General features: G+C 47.9%; 8 protein-coding genes across 8 annotated transcripts; 3 read left to right on the top strand and 5 right to left on the bottom strand.

Moving 5' to 3' along the window:
* Window positions 1-351: 351 nt before the first annotated feature.
* Window positions 352-2,013, bottom strand: BO83DRAFT_407316 (cytochrome P450; the record flags this gene model as incomplete). Its single annotated transcript, XM_025533946.1, has 7 exons — window positions 352-759; window positions 784-847; window positions 897-1,208; window positions 1,247-1,565; window positions 1,595-1,645; window positions 1,824-1,935; window positions 1,960-2,013. 7 exons carry the CDS (start codon window positions 2,011-2,013, stop codon window positions 352-354), a joined length of 1,320 nt encoding a protein of 439 aa, XP_025389917.1.
* A 4,219-nt stretch (window positions 2,014-6,232) lies between these two features.
* On the top strand, window positions 6,233-6,768 carry BO83DRAFT_425837 (uncharacterized protein; the record flags this gene model as incomplete). The annotated part of the gene is made up of 4 exons (XM_025535232.1): window positions 6,233-6,316; window positions 6,377-6,459; window positions 6,519-6,575; window positions 6,642-6,768. The coding sequence occupies 4 exons, from the start codon at window positions 6,233-6,235 to the stop codon at window positions 6,766-6,768; spliced, it is 351 nt and encodes a 116-aa protein (XP_025389918.1).
* A 219-nt stretch (window positions 6,769-6,987) lies between these two features.
* Window positions 6,988-8,271, bottom strand: BO83DRAFT_242923 (oxidoreductase,short chain dehydrogenase). Its single transcript, XM_025526978.1, has 4 exons — window positions 8,145-8,271; window positions 8,020-8,086; window positions 7,821-7,951; window positions 6,988-7,754 (listed from the first exon to the last, which is right to left on the bottom strand). Exons 1-4 carry the CDS (start codon window positions 8,163-8,165, stop codon window positions 7,038-7,040), a joined length of 936 nt encoding a protein of 311 aa, XP_025389919.1. The 5' UTR covers window positions 8,166-8,271; the 3' UTR covers window positions 6,988-7,037.
* Window positions 8,272-8,545: 274 nt separating this feature from the next.
* On the bottom strand, window positions 8,546-10,071 carry BO83DRAFT_335456 (cobalamin-independent methionine synthase II family protein). Its single transcript, XM_025528410.1, has 2 exons — window positions 9,739-10,071; window positions 8,546-9,680 (listed from the first exon to the last, which is right to left on the bottom strand). Exons 1-2 carry the CDS (start codon window positions 9,995-9,997, stop codon window positions 8,713-8,715), a joined length of 1,227 nt encoding a protein of 408 aa, XP_025389920.1. The 5' UTR covers window positions 9,998-10,071; the 3' UTR covers window positions 8,546-8,712.
* Window positions 10,072-10,226: 155 nt separating this feature from the next.
* On the bottom strand, window positions 10,227-11,652 carry BO83DRAFT_377398 (ceramidase). Its single transcript, XM_025530979.1, has 6 exons — window positions 11,538-11,652; window positions 11,410-11,470; window positions 11,217-11,360; window positions 10,865-11,149; window positions 10,690-10,807; window positions 10,227-10,633 (listed from the first exon to the last, which is right to left on the bottom strand). The coding sequence occupies exons 1-6, from the start codon at window positions 11,586-11,588 to the stop codon at window positions 10,450-10,452; spliced, it is 843 nt and encodes a 280-aa protein (XP_025389921.1). The 5' UTR covers window positions 11,589-11,652; the 3' UTR covers window positions 10,227-10,449.
* Window positions 11,653-12,671: 1,019 nt separating this feature from the next.
* BO83DRAFT_416213 (uncharacterized protein) lies at window positions 12,672-14,840 on the top strand (the record flags this gene model as incomplete). Its single annotated transcript, XM_025534684.1, has 5 exons — window positions 12,672-13,449; window positions 13,523-13,843; window positions 13,951-14,338; window positions 14,531-14,639; window positions 14,682-14,840. 5 exons carry the CDS (start codon window positions 12,672-12,674, stop codon window positions 14,838-14,840), a joined length of 1,755 nt encoding a protein of 584 aa, XP_025389922.1.
* A 4,928-nt stretch (window positions 14,841-19,768) lies between these two features.
* BO83DRAFT_335466 (NmrA-like family protein) lies at window positions 19,769-21,316 on the bottom strand. Its single transcript, XM_025528411.1, has 3 exons — window positions 20,505-21,316; window positions 20,067-20,429; window positions 19,769-20,016 (listed from the first exon to the last, which is right to left on the bottom strand). The coding sequence occupies exons 1-3, from the start codon at window positions 21,093-21,095 to the stop codon at window positions 19,939-19,941; spliced, it is 1,032 nt and encodes a 343-aa protein (XP_025389923.1). The 5' UTR covers window positions 21,096-21,316; the 3' UTR covers window positions 19,769-19,938.
* Window positions 21,317-21,630: 314 nt separating this feature from the next.
* BO83DRAFT_377400 (uncharacterized protein) lies at window positions 21,631-22,500 on the top strand. Its single transcript, XM_025530980.1, has one exon. It carries the CDS (start codon window positions 21,709-21,711, stop codon window positions 22,333-22,335), a length of 627 nt encoding a protein of 208 aa, XP_025389924.1. The 5' UTR covers window positions 21,631-21,708; the 3' UTR covers window positions 22,336-22,500.
* Window positions 22,501-23,275: the final 775 nt, after the last annotated feature.

Genomic DNA, 23,275 nt, shown 5'->3' on the forward strand with positions numbered 1-23,275 from the left:
AGGCAAAGATTAGTCCAGAAGCAGTGTGATCAAGACACGATAATTAAATGGTAAGCCAGGCACGTCCTATCCACAGTAAAATAGAAAAAAGAGAAATGACAGGGGAGATAGCATTGGTGCCACTACAAGCCTTGTTTAGCCCCGCGGATCCGCAACGAGCATACCACCCACAAATGAGGGCTTTCGCCATAGGCTACCTGTTTCTGAAAACCGCTGGCAACGCTATCGATACTCCCATAAGCACTAGTATAAAAGAAGCAGGGGTGGCTACTCCAAGGAGGGTGGTTGCGTGCGTAAGCACATAGCCCCCCAACAACGCACTTCCACAATGGTTCGTCGACCATGAAGCTACTACCAGCCTACCAAAGGGGTTGCCTTAACGAGGAGCCCATTGACGGGCCTGGCAGTTACTGTGCGGGTTACCTTCATGCGTCTCTCGTCCAGAAGCCGGTCAACCTCCAATTGGAATTCAGATCGTCCCACCAAGGCAGCCAGCAAGATAGCAAACTCAGCCTTTGCGGACGATTGCCCAATGCGACTCCGGGGCCCATGTATAAAGATCACTGTAGCGTAATTACTTCGAGCGTCTGGTTTCAACCATCTTTTAGGCTTGAAGTCCTGCGCATCTGGGCCCCAGAGATGCGCATCTCGGTTTGTAGCTCGAGAAACCACCATTATCTTCGTGTCTTTGGGAGTTGGCTGGTTTAAAATCACTGTATCGGCCACTGCTTCGCGAATAGTAAATGGTACAGGTGGAGCCTAGCGAAGAACTTCGTCGCATACGGCGTGCAAATAGGTCATGGAATCGATGCTCTGGTATGTGAAAGAACTCTTGTGGTCATCTGGGCTCGGAAGTTCCTCGCGTATCTCCTGCCGGAGAGTAGTTTGCACATCACGATTGACAGAGTAGATAGATTGCCCAAGTGAAGGCTGTTGCTGTCGTTTCGTGTCCAGCGGCCAAGAATGTCACAAGCTGGTCAATGAGGCCCTCTTCGCTGAAGCCGCCGTTCTGGAGTGCGACGCTGAGAATATCCCGATGCTCGAGGTTGCTATTCTCTGAAAGATATTTGGGCTTCTGATGTATCAACTCGGCACACACGCCCCGAATCGTGCGGACGGCTCTCTCTATTTCCTTGTTCCGTCGAAGGGGCAGACGATTTACCAACCAATTAGACAACAGAAGACGCAATATGGCAAGAAAGATGGCACTTTTTGAAAGTTGAAAAACCAGCTTTTATGCACGAACCAAGTCCGTGTTCGGGTTGTGGATTGCCCCAAATCTCGACCCATACCTGCAATCCCAATCATATCTAGCGTTGCTCGATTCGCCCATTCTGCAATATCGAGCACGCCGGTACTGGGTGGGGACTCGTCACACGCAAGTCGAGTGTTTTGCTGCTCCTTCTCCTTGCATGACAGCTGGTCTGTCATCGCATTTACCAATTCGTGCGACTTGTCCCAGAACACCTTATACAGGTTCTTGATATGTCGAAGCGAGAAGGCTGGTGCGAGGGCCTTCCTTTTGCTACGGTGATCGTCTCCCGCCTCTAGAAAGATCCCAATGCCTAGTACCTGCGGCAGCTCAGCAACCAACCACATGGCTTCCTGAAGTCGTAGCATTTCGTTGTCAGGACTTCTGCGAGAGCTTCGGGAGAAGTCACCAAGAGTCAGTCGGGGCTGAGTAAGGTGCGGTACCGTATCAAACCGTTGTTTCCCTGTGCATTCCGTTGATCATCAGTACGAATTGGGAGAAGAGAAGATGCGGGAGTAGGAGAGGGGGAAGAGAAGAGGAGCGTGTAGAGAACAGGGGCTACCCCACATACCAGTCACATTGGGGTTTCCGCGGGGTTCGGTAAGGAGTCGCAGACGTTGATGCATTCCCCCGGTCCCTTTATGCGGCGACGGCAGGTGGCTCAGTGGAGAAACTATTTGAGGCTATACCACTCTGCGCCATATCACCTCGACCAGAAGGAAAAAGAGGAAGATCAAGCACCGAGCTTTGAAGGCGATCATTGTCGCTATGGCGTTGTGGGAATAGGATATTAGACTGACAGTAAGAGCAGCCGCTCCTTATATGTACCCAGACATCTGTATCGTTCGTCTAATTTAAGAAGGCTATAGAGCTATTTCAGGTAATAGTTCGAACGAGAAGGGGTGCGTCGTTGGGTATTTTCCCTCTGGTATGTGTAGAAAGATGCTCGGATATGTCCTGAAGAAGTGTTGGGTGACTTCGACCCCATTGAAGCGCCGATCCGCCCTCTCGCGTGCCTGCATTAACTGCTGCAGTTATGGACAGGGGTCAAGGATGGTTGAACAACATTCTGGGCGTCTGACTAGGCTCAAGCACAAGCTTCTGTGAATACCTTACTGATATATGGTATATAGTAAATATAATATTTCCTACTATAGGAATTTCTGTAAGTCTAATCTTACTGTTCATTTGCGCTGGCTATTCCCTCTTGGAATAAATTGAACCTCTCGGTCATAAGCACATGCTTGCAGGGTTTAATTTTTTTTTTTATTATTCACTGATATTCACTCTCTACGTGCCGGCGGTTTCGTATCCCAATGCCTTTTAGGCCTATTCCCAAAAGCAACTTGTGTAGTATGGTCTGTATGGCGTGTAGCCGAGTAAGCTGAGCACTATGATATCTCCGATGGCTTTGCATTGAGGTAATACATTAATTTACACAGCTCTTTGTCTCATGCCATCACTAATGATTTTATCCCTTACCTCGTATTCCACCAAGACATTCGCCGGAGCCAACATTGCGATGTATATACTACTGTATGTGACGCATTGTAACAGTTAGAGCATTATTAGAATATATATATTATGACGCCTAGCTGAACTTTTGTAGTCTTTGTACAATTGCTCAACCAAATATAGTACAACCTGGTAATAAAACTTAACGAATACTACTAATGATGTCCAAAATCAGACGTCTATGATCTGCATTCACCCCTTAGGTGCGTATACAGATACGCTATGATATTCAGAAATACTTCTTAGATCGTTGGTATATTTTTTGTGGACGGGCTAAGAGATGGAGTTCTTTTACAATATCCTGTCAATCGCATTAGGTAAACAATCCCTGATACTAGGTAAGACTATTTCCTACAAATTAGTAGCAGAATAGTAAGTAAAGCAAGTTATATAAATATTCACGAATGTCATAAATAGAGGTGAGAAACGACTTGCCATTCCTGCCTCAAATGTCTGATGCTTCTCTCTGGGCGAAATTGATTTCACAGACAACAGTCACATTTACTCTCGCTTTCGAATTTACTGATGATATCTCGCAGTACATGACCGTCTTCGAGTAACGTAGAATTACCACTTGCTCTCGGCTTCCCCGAAAATAGTAAGTAGTACATATTAGTCTTCTAGAGCATTGCGGTATCCTCCCTGTCCTCAGCTAAGGAAAGATATATGGAGAGGCGTCTCGCACAAGTTACCCCTTAGCATATCGCTCTGTAATCGCTCATCTAATTTTGTCAATGAGCACCTCCTCATTATAACCAACAATGTCCGGCTATTATTATACCTCTATAGTCGTACCTCGGGAGAAAATTACAACAACAACAATAATAATAATAATAAGGTTAATGATGAAAGGCAATGCTCCCAAAGGTAGACACAAATGCGAAAGGTTAGGGCCAGGAGAGAGTATCATCGGAAAGCTTCGCAAGGAGTAGCTTTCCATTATTTTGAGCCCCCTCGGCGTGAGTAGTATGCCATATGATGGCGGGCTGAGAACGATGATGAACCACATATTTGGAATCATTTTAGTCCATGATTGTTGAACCATTCTTGCCAGTGCAACCTTTGACGCGCGGACTTATTGGTATGTTGTACAGGTATCCCAAAGGTGCAACCGTTTGTACCTTTCAGTGTACAATACTAGGAGTTGAATCATTTGACGGATATCCACCTACGTGTATATAAGTAAGGCTTCTCCCCAGTCAATGACAATATTTCTAATCAGCAAGTCACAGCCTCCTGTTGCTATCAAGTGTTAGTTCTGTCCGAAAGTGCAAAGCAAATCTACATTTGAGGAACTACAAGATGTTCTCCAAGGCAATTATCATTGCTAGTGCTTTGATGCCACTTTTGGCCATCGCAGCCCCGCCGGGTCGTACTTCTACATATGTAAGTTCATACCCTCATGTAACTCACCACTGCCGGACTGACTCCCTAGGCCACCTTTTACGACGGCTCGGACGGGCAAGGACATGAACAGGTCATTTCGGTTGAAACCTGTGAAAATCTCAATGATGACCTGTAAGCACCTCATCCGTTCATATTATCATTACTTACTAATTAATGATAACATCGTACAGCAAGCGAAACCTGGGCTCAGCATTGGTGACTGATGGTTATACCTGCGATCTTCACAGGCAAGGACATCTAGTATTGAATTCGTCTGGGTGATAATACTTACGTTTTACAGTGCTATTGGCTGCGCAGGCGTTCCTATGTGTAGCATTGAGGGATATCAAGCTAATCTTGTTACGAGTCCTCCTACTGACTGCCCTCCTAACGTTGCAGAGCTCACTGACTCTGTCGAATGCCGTCCAGTATAGCGGGTTAAAGTGTTGTTAGCAACGTGAAAGGTATAGCTTCTTACGCTCTGCTTTAGGCCTTGATGTGGGTTTTTCTCCACTGCCTAGGTGGTTTTCCCCACATCGTAATGCGAATGCAAAGGCGAATAGCTTAGCGAGGTCTTAATTCAAGATGGTTTTTCGCAATACTGAAACTTATCGCAACGCAATCTTCGTAGGGACTACAGATTTTATTCATATTCTAGTCTTGTGACGATGTTATATGGGCATTAGTAGTTGGTCGCGCAGTCGGCCGGCAAGCCTAGCTATCTAGTACCCAAGTGTAATACACTCCTTTTGTCATTTATATAGCCAACGATGGGCCACCGCATATGTAGTGGCCATGCTAGTATTCAACCTTACGACTTACTAACTCATACTTTCGATGGCACAGCCCCGGATTTCTATATTATTTCCGGCATTACCTCCGCCGGAGGATGTCAGCACCTATTTTAAAAGGCCGTATACATACAATCATGTTCAACCTATGCATCGATGGATTGTGAGAGACTAAGAAGGTAAAAGGCTGGTAGGCAAGGGCCCAATGTGGCGAGAGCGTTTCTGGAGATCTCCATACTTTGCGGCACAGCCATGTTGTATGCCTTTTCGTCTCCCCACCATCAACATTTTGGGGTGATTTTCAGGGCTCGCGTTCCGTAGCGCCGATCTCGTTTGCCGGTTTAACCGGTGATTTTATGGACAGGGCGGGCTGAACAGCGTAGTATGGACTGCCCAGCGGTTTCTGAATGACCCCTCTGCCCACATCATACTATTATCGCATTGAAATCAAATAAACCGTTGAATTTACGATTAGCCGAGATAAATACTACTTGCTTACGGAATAGATATGCTCAACGCCAAAACGATAATATTTCCTTATCACAAATGATCGAACATATTTATTAGTACGGTAGGTCTCCCGTTTCTTTTACTGCTCCCCAGGTAGTTACCTGTTGCTGTAAGCAGACTTCAAGTTTATAGTATCGAGAGATCACCATAATTTGAGACTCAAGCTCGGTTCCTTGTTACTACAGCTTGCATTCCCGGTTCCTGTATAACCCTACTTCTGAAAGCCAGCCTGATGATATATGGTGCATGCAGTTCGTAGCAACTAGCTGCGTCCCAATGACACAGGTGATGAGTTACTAAGAATGTGCCTGCAGGAATTTCGCGTGACATGGTAGAATGGCCAGTGATCATTCGAATAACCTCATTCTAATGACAGGAGAATGCGTCGGGCTGGCTGGAGGCTACACTCTGCATGCATACAATAAGCTAGGGCGTTCTTGACTATGAGGTATATACTAGCCCCAGAAAATTCCTGTGCGAGCCAATAATATTAAGCCATCGAAAATGAATGGGGTCAAATGTCATGCAGCTCAGTCGGCATGTTGTACAGGTATCCCATGGTGTAACCGCGCATACATATTTCGGTGTACACCGTTGATGGATGCCAGACTATCAAACAAGCACCCACTGTGAAAAGATACTAGTAGTTATATATAAGAGTTCTTTCCACTCCCTCTATATATGTTTATGCTCTAGGTAAAGATTCATAAATTTGTTATTCCTTCAGACCCAATCTTGCATACTACAAAACGAGCCTCGGCTTGAAAACAATCGAAAAATGTTCTCCAAGCTCTTTGTTGCCGTTACTACCTTGATGCCAATTTCGGCCATGGCAGCCCCCCAGGCTGATACTACCATCCATGTAAGCCCATATAATTGAGGGTTGCTGCCATATTCAGGTCTGACGCACCATTTAAATCAGGCCTCTCTTTGGAGTGAACCAAATCGGGGAGGACCCCAACAGAATATCCTCGACACCGATTGCCACGATCTGGACCTCAACCAGTATGCTTGTCAATCCATCATCTCTGCAGATGAGCTTTATACTAAGGCTATTTCCACAGCTTCCACCACCTTGGCTCAGCGGAGACCTTTCCCAACCATGCCTGCAATCTACATGGGTACAAGCGACTCCACATTCCCAACGTTGCAGAGAATGTATTCTGACTCTATATCTCAACTTATAGTGTTCCCGAATGCGGCGGACCAGTTTTGTGTACCTTTGGTCTATATATCGCTGATTTCGAGGGAAACCCCCCACCGGGATGCTCAGCGGAAGCTGCAACTACTGCCGCCTCTATTATCTGCTCCTAGAAGTATTTTTAGAGGGATGGTGCTAACTAGCATTTCAGAGATCCTTGTACTTCTTTGGGTTATCTATGGGCCTTAATATGGGTTTTTGTCCATCCTCTGGGTGGTTTTTCCCATATTGTGACGTAAATGCGGAGGCCACTGTACTAGCGATAGTATCATAAGTAGTTCTGATTATTACATTAACAATTCGTACAGAACTAATAATATCCTCTTATATGGGTCAAAAGGAAGGAACAGCAGCATGGCCATCATATGAGGCAATATCAAGCTCAATCACGCCGCTGTCTGCCATACCTCATTACCTTCCAATCCACAATCGTAGCCACAACGGGATAAATCAACAAAGCAGCCCAGCTAAGCAACCAGTCAACCAAGGAATTATCCCTCGGACTAGGCCCACGCATATTATTCAGTAGAAACCGCGTCTGCAAATCCGTCGGGATCATGTAGCATCCCTTGTCAAGCCCTGCAAGGATCTGTCGAGCCACATCCTCGACCGTCAACCCTCCGAATTTTTCGGCAGTGCCATCAATCTCTTTACATATCTGCGGCTTCCGCGCTTGTTGTACGTTGATCCTCTCCGTCATGAATATCTTGGGAAAGCTGCAGTGAACCTGTATAGATCCAGCAGGAGAATACATGAGACTCTCCTGCCTCAAACTATCGGCTAAGGAGCGGACAGCCGCTTTCGATGGTGAATATGCGGCGTACCCCGGGACTGCAACTATTGCCGCCGTTGACCCAGTGAAGACAAGATGGCGTGGTTGCTGAACTTCGGTGTGCTCATTTCCCAGTTTCAGCTCCGTGGCCCAAATCTTCATGACGGCCTGAGAAATGAACGCCGCTGTGAGATAATTCCTCTCCATGCAGCTCTGAATCGATGTCGCGGAAATGTCCACAAAGTGGCCCACTTCCTCTCCGGCGCCGCCTGCGATGCAGAAGAGGGCATTTATGCGTTTTTCGAATCCGTTCATGAATCCGGTTACCTGGTCAGAGATATACTGGTCAAAAAGCGTTCTTTCTTTGATTCTGAGATGACTATTGGCACAGACCTCATCGCTATTAGTCAAATCCAAACGCTGGATACTGAGAACTTGGCCTTCGTGTACGCGCACAGCGTCCATATCCACCTTGAGTTTGTTCAGATCATTCTCAGAGCGTGCGATTGCTGTCACATGAGCTCCTGGTAGTCAATTGCTCGTCAGTGCCTGCCGTGCACATGCCATAGCATGGGATTCTTCTTCAACATACCTCTCTTTACGAGCGACAAGGAGAGTTCCCTCCCGAGACCCTTGGAGCCACCTGCCACAAGAACATACTGGCTTATGTTCAGTAACCCACTGGAAGTTGGAATTTAACAAAAGAGACGCGCTTACCTTTCCTTCCACGTCAAACATCGTGTTGTGGTCTGGCTACTGCACGGCGTGGAGCTTGAATCCTAGTGAGGCAATGTGTCAAACAAGGGTCTTGTCTTGGTTGGTAACGAATAATCGTAAGTCCCAGCCTTTAATCCTGAGCGATGAGAATAAAACGTGGCCAAAAGTAGTTTGGATACGTGCTGTAATCGATGCCATTTGGGGGTGCTAGCGGTGAACATATTACATGTCATATTTTTGCTTTTGCGTAGTTCTTACGGGTATGAGTGCTGGGGAACAATGATGCGGTACTGGGAGTGCTCGCTCTGCAATGGTAATAAGTCTCGGTCAAGTTTGGTTCCTCTCTACTAGTGAGGGTTGTGTCATGTCACTACATATACGCATGCTTCTCAGCCTAATATCATCAAATTGCGCCTACCGATGCACCCCTCACCACTCCCATATGTACATCATCTTGCCACGTGCTAATATGACACGTCTGTTAAATACATAACTCATTTCACATCATCACATTTCCTTCTCTGTTAAGAGGCCGGAAAGCACCGCCCCATTCACTGCTTTGAGAAGCTCAAGGTTGTCCCCAGATCTCATCAGCGATCTGCCTGGTCAGACCCAGCTTCTTCTTCTCATCCTCCAAGCTCAGAGGGTATCCGCTCTCGTGGGTACTGAAACCGCATTGAGGGCTGACGCAGATCCGCTTGAGGGCCTCCTCGCGAGTCTCACCACTACCAGCACCAACAAAGTCGGCGGCCTTGTAGATCCGCTCCTTCATCGCCTCCTTGTCCTCCAGCTCGCGAAGCTTCGTGCTGATGACACCGACAACAACGTTCTTGTTCTTGGGCAAGAACTTGAGGGGCTCAAAGCCACCTGCACGCTCGGTGTCATACTCAAGGTAGAATGTGTTGACGTTCAGGTTCTCGAATAGCTTCTTGGCGATGATGTCATAAGATCCCTCCGCAAAGTGTCTGCCTCCGATGAAGTTACCGCGGCAAAGGTGGATACCGGTGTGCATGTCAGCAGGGATCTTGCTGATTGAGTCGTTGTACAGCTTGATGTAGGCGTCAAGCAGATCTTCGACCGTGCCGATGTTGTCCTTGTCTTCTTCCCAGCCCTGGCGGAAGGCCTTAGAGCAGAAGTAGGCCATACCCGGGTCATCGAACTGGACGTTTCTCAGTCCAGCCTTGTACAAGGCGTCGAGCTCGGCCTGGTACACCTTTGCGACGTCCTGGAAGTACTCCTCGTCGTTGGCGTAGGCCTCGGGAGTGTAAGCCTTGCCCTGCTTGTAGCGCATATGGAACCAGGCGGGAGTGATCATGGTCAGCTTGATGGTGTGCCATTCACTCTCAGGCAGGGCCTGCTGGACCAGCTTCAGTTCGTGCAGGTTCGACACCGACTTCTCGGGGCTCCAGGAAAGCTTGGTTCCAGCGATGACCGAGTCACCGGGCATGACCTTGCGGTCCTTTTCGATCAGACTGACCACATCGGGATGGTAGAGTCTGAACATGGACGCTTCGGCATCCTGAAGACGGATGGTGCCTGACATATTCATCAGTGATATGATCGACGGCAACAGAATCAGAACGATGAACCATACCCTCGAACTCATCCCACATCTGTCCCCAGAAACGGGTCCGGTTGAATTCACCAGAAGTGACAGCCTTGTAGCCCAGATCCCGCTGGAGCTTGACAACATCACGAACAGTCTCCTCTTCAACGGCGTGCAGACCAGCCTCCTGCTCCGAGATACCGGTATCGCGGATCTTCTCACGCACCGCAAGCAGGTTGTCGGGACGCAGCAAGGAACCCATATGTTCGGCCCGGAAGGGCGGGGCGCTGTGTAGCTGGTTGGCCATTGCGTCTGAGCTCGTTCTTCCAAATCTGTCTAAAATTACTCTGGATAAGAGGATTGAGGTTTCTGGCAGGCAAGAGTTCGAAGCTTTTGAGACCGGAAGGCGGGGTGCATCGGCAAGGGCAATTGCCGGTGGGGTGCATTGCGGGGGTCCGATCGCCTACAACTGACTCAATGCCGTATTGCCGATTGGCTGGGTGGGACGTGTGTGACTAAGTCTGGCTTCTTCATTGGCTGAATATTATTCCGGTACGAGCTTATCTCCTATTTCGGATTCATCAATCATTGCTATGACTGTACAGAATGCTCGTGGTTCACGGATTCCATCATAGCTTAAGTGGTTGAAGAATGTGAGCTTAAAGCTTGGCTTCGCAGCATATCTGATGCTAGTTCTACCCCGACCAACATTCGTCCCCATCCGTCTCCCGCTTCAAATCTACTTGTAGTGTTCTCGCCTCAGTCTGTCTTGAGATCCGGCGTGACACCTAGGGCTGAACCTTTACCCGCAAAAATAGAACGAGAAGCCCACGGCGCAGGCCAGGCGAATGATTTCTCAATAGCTCCAACATCTTCACCCGACACTAGGTGATCAATCACCGCGATGAATATGTAAGCGCCAACTCCGGTGCAGATATGCCACCTGTTTCATACCAATTGTTAGCTGGGACCCTTGGAAGAAAGCATGAATCTGCATACCACCCATGTAGTTCCAGCAGAAACGCCCACGGTAGGCCAATAGTCGCCCGCCAGCTCCTCAGCCATCCGCATATCCACCCATCAACTAGCCAGACGAGGAATCCCAGCTCAAATATAGCTTTGGCAGTCAGTGTACTGAATACATGAAAATGATAGATAGATGCTTTGGTCTTACCAGCTCCAAATCTTACCATACCCCAGATCTGCCGTCGAGCGAGAGAATCCTTTGGCGTTCGAGTGGTGATCAACTGCATTGTCCGGACTCCAATGATCGTCACGCTGACCACGAACGTGACGGAATGTAAGATGAGCTCATCTGTCAGTGCATGGTGTATTATGACTCCTATAAGAGCTGCACCCAGCAGAAAGGCTAGGATAATCGAGGTTCTGCGACTGGTGCTCACTGTCATGACGCGGTGGAGAACCGGGGTTGTGGCGAGATGCATGGATACATCGTCCACTATTCCAAATGGATTTAGTAAACAACATTACGTGGGGTAGCAATGGAAGGTAGTGGATGAACTGACTCATCTGAGTATGGTACTTGAGGTTCATATGAAAAGCTGCAGAAGCGATACCAACGCCCATCAAACCCCAGTAGGGAAGGGCGCGGAAGACATCCTTATTCGATTGTCGACGAAGATGGTTAATTCCGTATATTGCGTAGAATACTGCGTCGTTTATTAGTCTTGTTTGTACAAGCGGCAGGTCGCGACATACTGTACACAGAATTTGTTAGGGTATTGATAAACTCGGCGACGTATCTGGTCACCACGTAGTCCTATGTGATGTTCTTGTTAGGAAGGATAGACGCGGAAATATTCTGTGCTCTCAGATAAACCAATTACCTCCTCGCAAAAACTTTGCACCATTAGCTTGGACTTGATCGTAGCCTTCATACTAACTTAGCATGTGAAGTAGATGGGCCCCAAAAGGGACTTTCCGATGCCATGGTAAGGAATCTTTGGCAAGTATAATAATTAGGAAATGGCAAGTATCGGGGCGACCTGATTTATACGTCAATTTCCATCAGTTGCCATGGGTTAGGCACCAACAAATTGGCTTATGTCTCCTGCAAGCTGTCATCTATGACCCTTGTTCGAAGGATTATGGACCCGCAGTAAGAGCCGGATAGCGCTTTGGTGAGTCGAGCCACTCGCTGGCCAGCCCCAGCCTCATTGCTATTTCAACCCAGTAGGTGTGGCTTTATCTAAATTATCGCTCGACAAGAATACTCGTATTCATGTTGGTACACGTGATTGTCTGATACTTGAGTTCTGTTCCATCGATACATCACGCTTATAAGATAACGAGTGGCTTTACTGTAAGTAGTAAATGAAACGATAAATTAACCAGCGACCCTGTCTTACGTGAGCTAAGTGGTCCATTAAAGGGCTCCTCCAATGTCTCGGCGAAACATAGATATACAATGCAGCAGTCAATAGTAATTGCGGATTTTTCAGAGGGGTGAGCACCACTAAGTCGGCAGGGGGTAAGTCAATGGATATCCCGGTTTCCTTCGCTTTCAATGTCAACCATTCTTGCCATTTCAAGGGGAAAGCTCAGATATCTACATCATATGAACTAAATATGGTTGGATATATTTCTCGCAATTATTCTTTGAAAGTCTACTACTTGTGGTAGTGAAAGGAATAAACAGGTGGTGCATTCCATATACGTATTTAATTCTTGGGTAATGTGGAAGCTACCTATATTTCCCAGGGACAACGAGAATGAAGATAAGTGATCCTATATCCAACTATCATAGTTAGATGGAAGCCGTCATGCTCCCAGATAACGTATATAATATCCTCTGACTCTTGCATCCTCTCACATGAGAAAAGGTTATTACTCTAAGTGTGCGCAATTTACAGTTGTCTATTTTCTATTTGTAAGGCTTTTGTTGATCTACCCAGAGAATTATCCCAGCGTGACGTCAGCAAGGTCAGAAACCACTTCAGCACCACTGCCACCCTAGAACCATGAAGCCTCTTCCCAGCGAGATAATTAGTCTCATATTTGATTATCTGCGTGAAGATACCTCTGCGAACAAACATCATCCAAAACGTGTTCCCGGAGTCACTTATTACGATGTGCCACCGGAATGGCGTTCACAAAGCCTAGCCCAATACTCTGTTATTTCTCGTCAATGGCAGGGTATTGTGGAGCCAATTATTTGGAAGAGAGTGTGCATTAGATGGCACTCAAGCGTGTTGACCCTTTCCAGGTACACTACAGGCAATGACAGGCGACGTGCCAGGGTAAATTATATTCGACATATCCTCTGGCAACCATATATTGTCTTACCAAAGGTGACTGATTTTATGTATCGGGCAAACACCAATGAGTATCTCTATGAATGGTATGATCAAGAGTACCACAAAGTGCTCGGCTTCTTGTTTCTGGCGTTGCACAATTGGGGAGAGCAGCATCCAGGGCTCGAACTGGTATTCAGCGACCACAATCCACATTGTGGGACCTTCAACCCCAGTTATTCAGAGTACACATCATCCTTAAGGGATATCCTGTTCAAGCATCGAAAATCACTTCCAACCTGCTTCAAAGCAAAGCATCTGGAACCCTTACCTAGTCCAGTATGCGTCACATCGATTGGAGTAACGGCGACATGGTTAAATGCTGTCTTGTTATCATCATTTGGATTGATCTTTGAACGTCTCCCCAATGTGAAGCATGTATTACTGCAAGATTTCATATGGATGGGTCCTTCTGTAGGTGATATTCGTCACTTGTTAAGACAAGGTATGCTCTTATTTCCTTTCCTTTCATGGCCTTCAAGAATTTATACGGGCTAAACAGCGTGCTATTGATCTAGAAATGATCGACTTCATTCGTTGTGTACCAAGTTCGGTGGAGAGCCTTGAGCTTTCCGTTTTGCCCAACCGAGAATGGTCTCCTTTCCTACATGACGACGAATTTCGCGACCTTCGACTGACCTATGTGGGACTTAGTGGGATGGATTATCTGTCCACCCGACTTCATAACCTGAGTATGCGGCTACAGTCACTCACTTTGAGTCATATGCGGATTAGCAATGCTCTTTTTTGGCCATCGGCGGAAAACGGTACCAACGCTCCTTACTGGCCGAAACTCGAACGGCTTTTAGTACTCAATGTGCCTCCATACAACGAAGATGGTAAGTGTCGCTGCGCTTAGTCTAACCTCCAGATTGCCTGCCTTTTTATATGTTGTCTTTTGATTTCCGTATATTTCAATTATCTTTTGTGACTAACACAAGGACAGGGTCCCCGTTACTTGGCCTTGATCCTCCACTAACCCCTGAAAATGCATATCGGGATGTCTTGGCAAACCGTTCGCCAAAGGACAGGTTTCCTGACCGGCGGGAATACATCAAAAGCGCCGACATTGGTATTCTCTATCGGGACATGGGTAAGGCAGCGCAGCGAATGCCGCGACTACAAATCATGGGGCTCTCACTTCTGAACTATCGTACGGGAGAAGAAAGTAATGAGTCTTTAGAGTTCAGTCGGGATAAGAGTGCCAGGATTGCCCATCTGAGGATCAATACGCAGTGGGGATATCGGCCTGGGATGGAGGTGATCTCCGCCTGGGGCTTGGAGGGAGCAGTGGCTGAGGAGTTTTATAAAACTATGGATGTTGACTTGCCGTGGTATGTAGAGGCACAATAGGATCACTGTGTCAAAACCCACATTTTAGTTTCTCAAGAAAAGAGGATCTTTGATGTGGGAAGGAAGTATCTGAGTGGAATGAAGCTGTCATATCATCTTGGAATGATGGTTGCGTACCTCGAATGTCACTTTCATTTAGAAGAAAAACATACGACTTCTCTTATGATTAGAAGGATAACCTCTTTGACTGCAATGAATTTAAGTTCGCTCAGATCCCAATGGTCTCAAGACTTTCAGTTCAAGCAAGACCCGTATTATTATCCAGCATATTTCAAGGATAAGGTTAGCGGTTTGAGCCGCTTTCATACCTGCCGTAAATTTCAGGCAGTATTAGAGGCTTCCCATATTCCTCCCATCAGTAATCCGCCTGACAGTCGTTCTGCACTCGACTTCCCACAAACACATTCTCTTTGGTGTGATCCGCAGCATGCAGGCATCACTGCAGGGCCAAGCCAAGCGGGCGCCTCGTATTCTTCTGGCTAGCTAGCTGACAACGCATACGAATCCTCCAATCAAGATACTTGTTTTTGTCCTCTCATCCTGCACCAGCATTAGCTCTTCCCACTATGAAACAGTATCAGCCCCATCAGCTTGACCTCTGCAGAGCCTCGCGCGGGGTACAAATCTCCCACAAGGGCGCGATCTTCCATCATGACAGCTTCACTCGCCATTATCCTTCCCTTCTTAGCATCACACACCAACTATTTCAGAATACCAAACCAACCCTTCTCCAATAAGCCAAATGGTCAAACCACAGGATGCCACTCCACACCCGCCTAAGAAACCATCACCGGTGAAGGTAAAGGCCAAGCCGGCCACAACCACCAAGGCCAAGAAAACGCCATCTTCGAAACCTACAAAGCCGAAGCCAGTACAGGCAAAGTCCAATGGCAGGGCAGCAGCGAAACCAAAACCTGCCGTGGTAGAGCCTAAGCGGAACCTATGGGAAGAGGCGTGGATGTCCGTTGATGTGGGCGACGCGAATAGGAAGCGTCTGACTCAAAAGTGGCAAGATAGGAACGTCAATCGGATAGGAAAATTGCCCAAGGAGTACGTAGAGGGTGTTATGAACCTGACTAAAAGCAAACTACGCATTCATCAGGAGCGATGGCCGTCAAAAACGAAGGGGAACGCATATGATCGTGCAAGTTCTATCTTAAAATCGGTCATGACCGTTCAGGCGTTGGGCGATGTGGTCGTTAAATTAGATCCGACAGGCTATGCATCTATCGCATGGGCGGTGGTTTCCTTTGGTCTGACGGTTTGTGGTCATTGACTTATTTTCTTACAGGATGGACGTATGGTTGACTCTTGCAGCTTATCCAAAACAACCAGGAACGGATGCAGCGCATTTGGGAAGCTTCCGAATACCTGGCCGTACTCCTGGCTCGATACTCTCGCATCGAGGCTCTTTATCACCGAGTCCAGGTTTCCAATGCGGCCGAATTAGGGGATGCCATTGTCAATGTGTACATATGTGTACTACAGTATTCCGCAAAAGTGAAGCAGTCGGTTACATCGAAGAGATTAGGTATCAAGGATGTACCTGCCTCATCAAAGTTGTCAATGCTGATTATCTTGATTAGACCGGATTATCCAGAGTTTCAAATCGCTTACTCAGGAACCGCTGAAGGACTTGCAGAATGCCATTCAGGGAAGCGACGAGATGGTGGAAAAGTGGTTTCGGCAAATTATGGCTGAGCAGCAGCAATTCATGTTTGAAAGTAAGTGGAATACTGATATTTTCGTGGAAGTTACGCGCTGTGCTGACAGCATGCTACCAGCTCAAGAAGAGGAGATGAAGCGAGTCAAAGAGGTTCAGGGCATTCTAGGGGATGTTTCCAAGAGTACTTCAATGATTATGAAGGGCATTGCGAAGATCGATAAGACACTTTCAGGTACGTCACGGTGTCTTTTTCCAGTAGCAAGACTCGGAGGCTGAGACTTGTTAAGGCGAGATTCAGACACAGCTACTTGAATGGCTGTTCCCCAGTGATCTAGCTGCGGCCAGCGATGGCAAGCACAAGAAGCTAAGGTCTGCCATTGTATCCAGTGATGAGACTGAAGTAGCAGGGAGGTGGTTGCTTGAGCGTCAAGAATACAGAGCTTGGGTGGACACTCCACAATCCTTGCTTTGGCTATATGGTGAATGTATGGAACAACATCCAGAAACATACTTGCATACGCTAACAGAATAACTAGCTGGATGTGGAAAATCGTCTTTATGGTAAGCGAACTGCCCGCCTTGTGCCCTCTGGTTACTTCTAAGCCGGCCAATTCTCTACAGTTCAACCATTGTCAACCAACTTGAAACGCTGTTCAAGAAAGACAGAAACCAAGTACTATTGCGGTGGTACTTTCGTTTCGATGAGACAGACACGACACGCATCGATCTGTTGTTGCGGTTTGTCCTACGACAGTTGGGAAGTAGCCTTGGGGGCTTCCCAGAAGACATTTCCAGTGCCTTGGTAGAAGACCGAAAGTTCGCACGCTATCCTGACACCAAGGCACTCATTGAATATCTACACAGCATCCTATCAGTGCTTGAGCTACAGAAAGACGTCTTTATTATCCTAGATGGTCTCGACGAGGTTCCGAAAGAATCGGAAGACCGAGAACGTCACAAATTGCTCGAACTCATAAAGCGACTGGCTCAGTCAGGAATTTCGAACCTTCACATTCTCCTTGTCAGCAAGAATGAAGATGATATACGACAATGTCTTCGAGGACATCTGGAAGACATCCTGGTGGAGATTGACGTAGCGGAAGGACTCGAAGCTGACATTCGCAATTACATTGACACTACTATGCGGCATGGTGATGGCATAAGCGACCTGCCTTTTTACCTAAAGGCTCGTATTCAGACACGGCTTATAGAGGGGGCTAAAAAGTACAGTGCCCGCCGACCGCTATGCATATTCATTACTATGGCTAACAAATGGTAGGAACTTTCTCTGGGCTACATCATTGGTCCACGAAATACGCGAGTGTCGAAAGGACCCCAAGAAAATCGAGGCAAAGCTAAACGAAGTTCCGACCAGCATGGTAGCCATTTACGAGAAACATTTGAGGTCTATAAGCGAAGTCGACAGGAAGTTTTTGAGGGCAATGTTTATATGGCTTCTGAGGCAGTTACGACCGCTCACTCAAGATGAGATTGCCTCTGCAGTTGGCCTTCATGACAGTGATGCAGTTTATGAAATATGTACAGGCCAATGGGTGACCCAGTCCACGCAAACCTTGATCATTAACCGCAAGAGCAAGAAGTGCGATAAAGTCCTTCGGTTCGCCCACTTTTCGGCGAAAGAGTATTTGGAGACCCAGGTTCGCATAGGTCAGGACAGTCTTATATCGCACTTTCTATGTTCCGAGGAACAAGCTCACTTCGAAATTACCCAACGCTGTCTTGATATCCTGATGCTGCCATTGGAGGCGGGAGATTCGGCAAATGTAAGCAATTTCGAACTGACGCTACGGAGCTATGCTGCCGAGTATTGGTTTCAACATTACCAATTATTCGAGAAAGCGGATGGCATGGCCAGTGAACGTGCTTTCCTTCAAGGGAGAATTCGTGGGCTATTTCAGTCTGAAAGATTTGATGATTGGCTGGACTGTCTTGATGCGGGTGAATCTATAATGGACAAGAGTGGGACGAAAATCGACAGTAAACGCCAAAGGCACGCCTCAAGAATCCACTATGCACTTAAACTCAATCTCAGGCCGGTTGTTGAGGGCTTGATTCAATCTGATCCCAAGAATCTGAGCACACGCAATTCTGACGGGGAGACAATACTGCAAGTGGCTGTTTATCATGGCTATAAGCAGGTTGTTGCGGACTTGTTGAAGCATGTCGATGTGAACGCCGAGAAGGGTCCCCATGGAACCGCACTATATGTGGCTTCCGCTGGAGGACATGATTCAATCGTTGAAATGCTACTCAACGCCAAAGCAAAAGTAACAGGAACGGAAGATGGGATTTTGGGTAACCCTCTCCATGTGGCAGCATACAATGGACACAACTCCATTGTCAGCCTGCTACTCTCAGGTGGAGGAAAAGCCAGTAGATATTCCCAGGGGATCGCAGTCGACCATATAGCTGGATTCTTTGGGACTGCTCTTGTGGCAGCATCAGCAGCTGGCCAAGAATCAACAGTGAAGATGCTGCTTGAACAGGGTGCCAGTCCAAATAAGGTTGTCGGTAGATTTGGAACAGCGCTCCAGGCTGCGTGGAACGCAAAATCTCCCTCCAAGGGTATTATCGCCGCTCTCAAAACTAGCGGCGCAAAAGACAAACCTCAAAACTACAAGGCCTGGACCACAGCATACAGGAGAATGGAGAAGATTGACAGTGATACCGTTGCCGCCTATAGAAAGTTGTTTCTGCCACAGAAGTCCATTACAAAGGAGCTTTCACAGCGCCAGAGGCTACTAGCTACCGCATTGGACAAGTGGAGACGGTTGCCCTGTCTCTGGAACCTGGAGAATTGTCAGGCAAGTCTGACTGCAGCATACCAATTCTCTGTCCTATTTGTTGAACAACTGGAAGACATCAAGAGGTACATAAGTGGGATGCGCATGGACAAACATGAACTAGAGAGTGAGGATTTTCTGTATAAGGCGTTGCTCTGGGCTGGGATCAACCACATCATTGAGGTAGGTGAACTCTCTATTGCTGTTTCAACCATATACTAACTCAAAGAAGAATATAGGAACGTTGATTTCGGGATGTATGAGAAGCCTCGTCGAGGATTCATCATCGCCACAGAAGTCCTCTGTCAACGAGTCGCCTCAAATACCTCAGGCGTTCCTTTTCGGGCTGCCAAAGGATGAAACGAAAGGGCTGAGTCCTTCAGACCTCAGCGATTTAGTTGCCATGGACCTTGATGTGCAGCGCGGAAGCTATGACGATGAGAAACTACCCGAATCGAAATCAGGACCACAACGTGCTGGTCTAAGGCCTGGATATTTGGCGACAGTTGATCTGCTGTCCCATGTCAAGGATCTGATTTCGTTCGGCAGCAAGTGTACGCAGTATCACGGACTTATAAACGATGGCCGCGAAATACCGTATCACACCAGAGCCAAGGTGGAAGACCTCACGTTTGAAGTTTACTCCGCTGTGATGCGTCTTGCCACGATTAAGAAATGGGACCATGATTCTATCATGCTTCAACGTACCGTCAAGCATCTGAGCACAATCCGCATTCCACGTATCAGCGATATTGACTCTGCTTGCTGGAAGGACTTGACGTTGATCAGGATGTACAGAGAGACCAGGCTCGAGGGCGACGCGTTGGCAGAGGTTGCTAGGCAAGTCCAGGGTACTATTTATGCCAATGTGCAATCAAGCCTATCGGGCCAGCTTGATTCGATCCGCGCTGGCTTGGTCAATGAAGTGCAAGTGAGCCTCTCTGCACTTATCAAAGAGGAAATACGGAATGCAGTGGTGCAGTCTCTGCCTACTCAGGTGCAAGAGTCAACTAGACGTCCACAGTCTGGTAGGGCCGCTCATGTCATATTGGCCGAACCTCGGTCGTGATACAGAAGTTCTTGAACAGCTACAAGTATACATCAGAACCTATCAACTATTCAAGACAGCCGACCAATCCTCCTTTTTTATCCACTCCTCCAAACTGGTCATTGGACACTCAATCCCGCCCTGTAGAGATCAGCTGTGGATTAAATATCATATCCTCTCAACACACTCACATTGCGTATGTCTTCTGCAGTCAGCAGTTCCTTATCACCGCCATCATACCCCGGTTCGGTCGAATAAGTAAACATATCACCTACCTCGCGCCCAAACTCCGGATCAGGAGTCTTCTCCATCAACTCCTCAAGAGTAATCTGCCGATAACTTGCCGGGACCGAGTTCACCCTCCCCCAAACCCTCATATACTCCGCCCAGCTACAATACGACCCACAAGCCATATAGCTCTTCCCAGGGGGCATCTTCGACACCGCATAAACAAAGTTCCCCAAATCAGCATTCACATCCAAATGCGGAACCTTCGCATCAGGCGCCGTCGTAAAAGTCATCTCAAACGACACCTCCCCATCCTCCATCATCTTCTGACATACACACACATCAGCATTAACCCCATACACCCACACCCCAAACCTAAGATCACTCACTGACTCACTCACCTTCGTAAAATAAGCCCCGGGAACCAACCTATAACTCGTCATAAAAAACCCCGTCTGCACACACGACATCTTCCCCGCCAACGCGGGATACCTCTCCTTCACATAATTTGGAAACACCTCCGCCTTAGCATCAAAATGATACAACTCCCCGAACCTTCCCCCACTACACTCCGCCGCATAACTCAACGTCGACACCACAAACCCGTTCTCATCTAACGAGTCAACCGTAGCGGCCGCCGCATCCGCTATATTCTTCCCCTGCTGTACCTCCACCTCGTACGCGTACCGACGACATGAGATCCCCCGCTCCGCTGCCTGATTTCGGCAGTCTTCGTGGAAGAATGGCTCCCAGTAGTTGGTTACGCTGAAGATGAGGTTCGCGCCGCGGAAGGCCGGGGTTAGTGTGTCGGGGTCGTTGAGATCGGCGGCGAGGATGGTGATGCCTTGCGCTGAGAGGGATTGGGCGGTCGGGGAGGTTGGGTTCCGCGTTAGCCCGATTATATGGTAGGTTGGGTCGTGGAGGAACCGCGTGGCGATGGAGTGTCCTTGGTTGCCGGTTATGCCGATGATGACGAGGGTTTTGGTGGGCATTGTTGTGGTGGTGGGTGGAGGGGTTGACGGAGGGGGAGTCGTGGTTGGGGTTATGGTGATGCGTTGTCTGATATGCAAGTTGGGGTGGGGGAAGGGGTAAGCGGGGATTCATGCATGTCAGCATCGCAGATGCCGCAGTTAGTGGTGTGTCTGTGGGTATAGTAACCCGGAGATCGGGTGGTTAGTTTGGTTTGGATGTAAACAAAGTAGGTTAGGTTAGGTTAATGAGGATGGGGAATCTACACGATCCACATTTATTCTGGACGCTCCACCAGACTAACTAAATAGCTAGCTAGCTAGCTACACCACTTCTAAAATGAAACGAAGAAGTCTCGAAAAGATACAAGGGATTATGCGGGTTTCAGCAGAGGAAATGTTATACTGCCTGACAGCCCAATATGTGAGTAATTCCGCGGAGGAATGACGTCACCTTATCTTCTTCTGGAGACACGCAGCTTATCAATGCAACTCAAGGGGTTGAGCATATAACACCAGCACTTGTCCCGTGGGATATAGCTGCTCTACCCTTTATATAGACGTAAATTACATACTAGGGATTCCTGCTAAAACATACTCTACCATAACCCATCTTCCAAAAAAGTTACTATACAAAATGCCCACCATCCCAGCCCGAAGCTTCGCCTTCCAACGACTCCACCCCGGCCAATCAATCAAAATCATAAACACCTCCGGCAGCCAAGTCATCGACACCTGGGCCTTCACCATCCCATCGACATCCACACCCAACACGGTCCCCAGATACATGTCCATGGCCCACACCCGACCCACCCTACAAAAGCTTCTCCCATCAATCAACGAATCCTTCGTCGACAACAACCGAAGCCCTATCTTGACCATCACCGAGGACACATCCCGGGGCACACACGACGTCCTCTACGCAGCTTGCTCTCCAGAACGATACCTCGAACTGGGAGGTACCGCGGACCACGATAACTGTGCCCAGAATCTTCGCGATGCTGTGAAGCAATGTGCTGAGCCGGCGTTCGGACATGTTTCTGGGTTGCTGGAGAGTGGATGGACGCCTGATCCGTTGAATTTGTTCATGAATGTGGAGATTAGTGGGAATGGGTTGAGGGTTTTGGAGCCGGATAGTAGGGTTGGGGATTTTGTGGTGCTGAGGGCCGAGCAGGAGTGTGTGGTGTTTATGAGTGCTTGTCCGATGGATTTGACGGCTTGTAATGGGGAGGGGCCGACGAGTGCGGAGTTTGAGGTTGTTTGAGTTGAGGAAATGCGTGCTTTGATTGATGTTGGGCTTCGCGGGCTATGTTCATTTTCAGTCAAGGGATTGGTTATAGATGACATCGGAAATAAATAACTTTTCCCTAATAATGTTAGGCATAGATAGGTAAAAATTATATACATAATATGGCCAATAGAATAACCTTAATACAGCTTGGGGCCGTCTTGAGACTCGATCGTGAAAATTCGACTTTGGGCTGGGTGGTGTAAGCTTCATAGAGTCCCATCCAAGCTGTCTCGGGTCGTTTCTTATTGGGGTCGGCCTTCGACCACACGTCCATGAGTGCAAATGCGAAACCGCAGAAGAGGGATGTTGACAACAAGCCGAACGTCTGCTCCTTTCACTGCATGTAGGCCTTGGCCCTGTTGCTTTTGTGGTAGGATGCCAGTAGTTTGTCTGGCCTTCCTTTTCGATCTCGTAGAACGTAAAAATGATCTGCATGCAGGTCAGAGGCAATATAGAGCTAATATTCAAGGTTGGAGCTAACCAGATAGTCCGTCAGGCTCCTACCCACTCCAGGCAGGTCAAGCTTGCCGTCGATGTTAAATTGGACCAGCTCCTCGCGGGATCCACGCATCATAATGGCGGAACTGCAGTATGCGGCGCCCGAGACAACAATTTCCTTCGTCGCATCAACCGTCTTGGATGATCCATCGAGAAGTTATGTGACAACACCTGTCGCCCGTAGTTCATTGGAGGTCTCCTCCCGGGGGACACTATCGACTGCGGTATCGGTCTGGATCGTGGTATTCTCCCAATGTATTCCTTCGTGATGAAGTCGACGAGGATTGTACGAATATCCTCGGGAACGGTACGTGGGACTTGTCCACAGCCATCAGGGGCGTCTCCCATACTGAAATCACCCGCAACTGGTTGCCATTGACCATCCGGTCCCGCGTAGACGATCCTTACCCCCCTA

This window comes from Aspergillus eucalypticola, assembly GCF_003184535.1.
Source record: "Aspergillus eucalypticola CBS 122712 chromosome Unknown BO83scaffold_8, whole genome shotgun sequence".
In the NCBI taxonomy this organism is placed as follows: Eukaryota; Fungi; Ascomycota; class Eurotiomycetes; order Eurotiales; family Aspergillaceae; genus Aspergillus; species Aspergillus eucalypticola.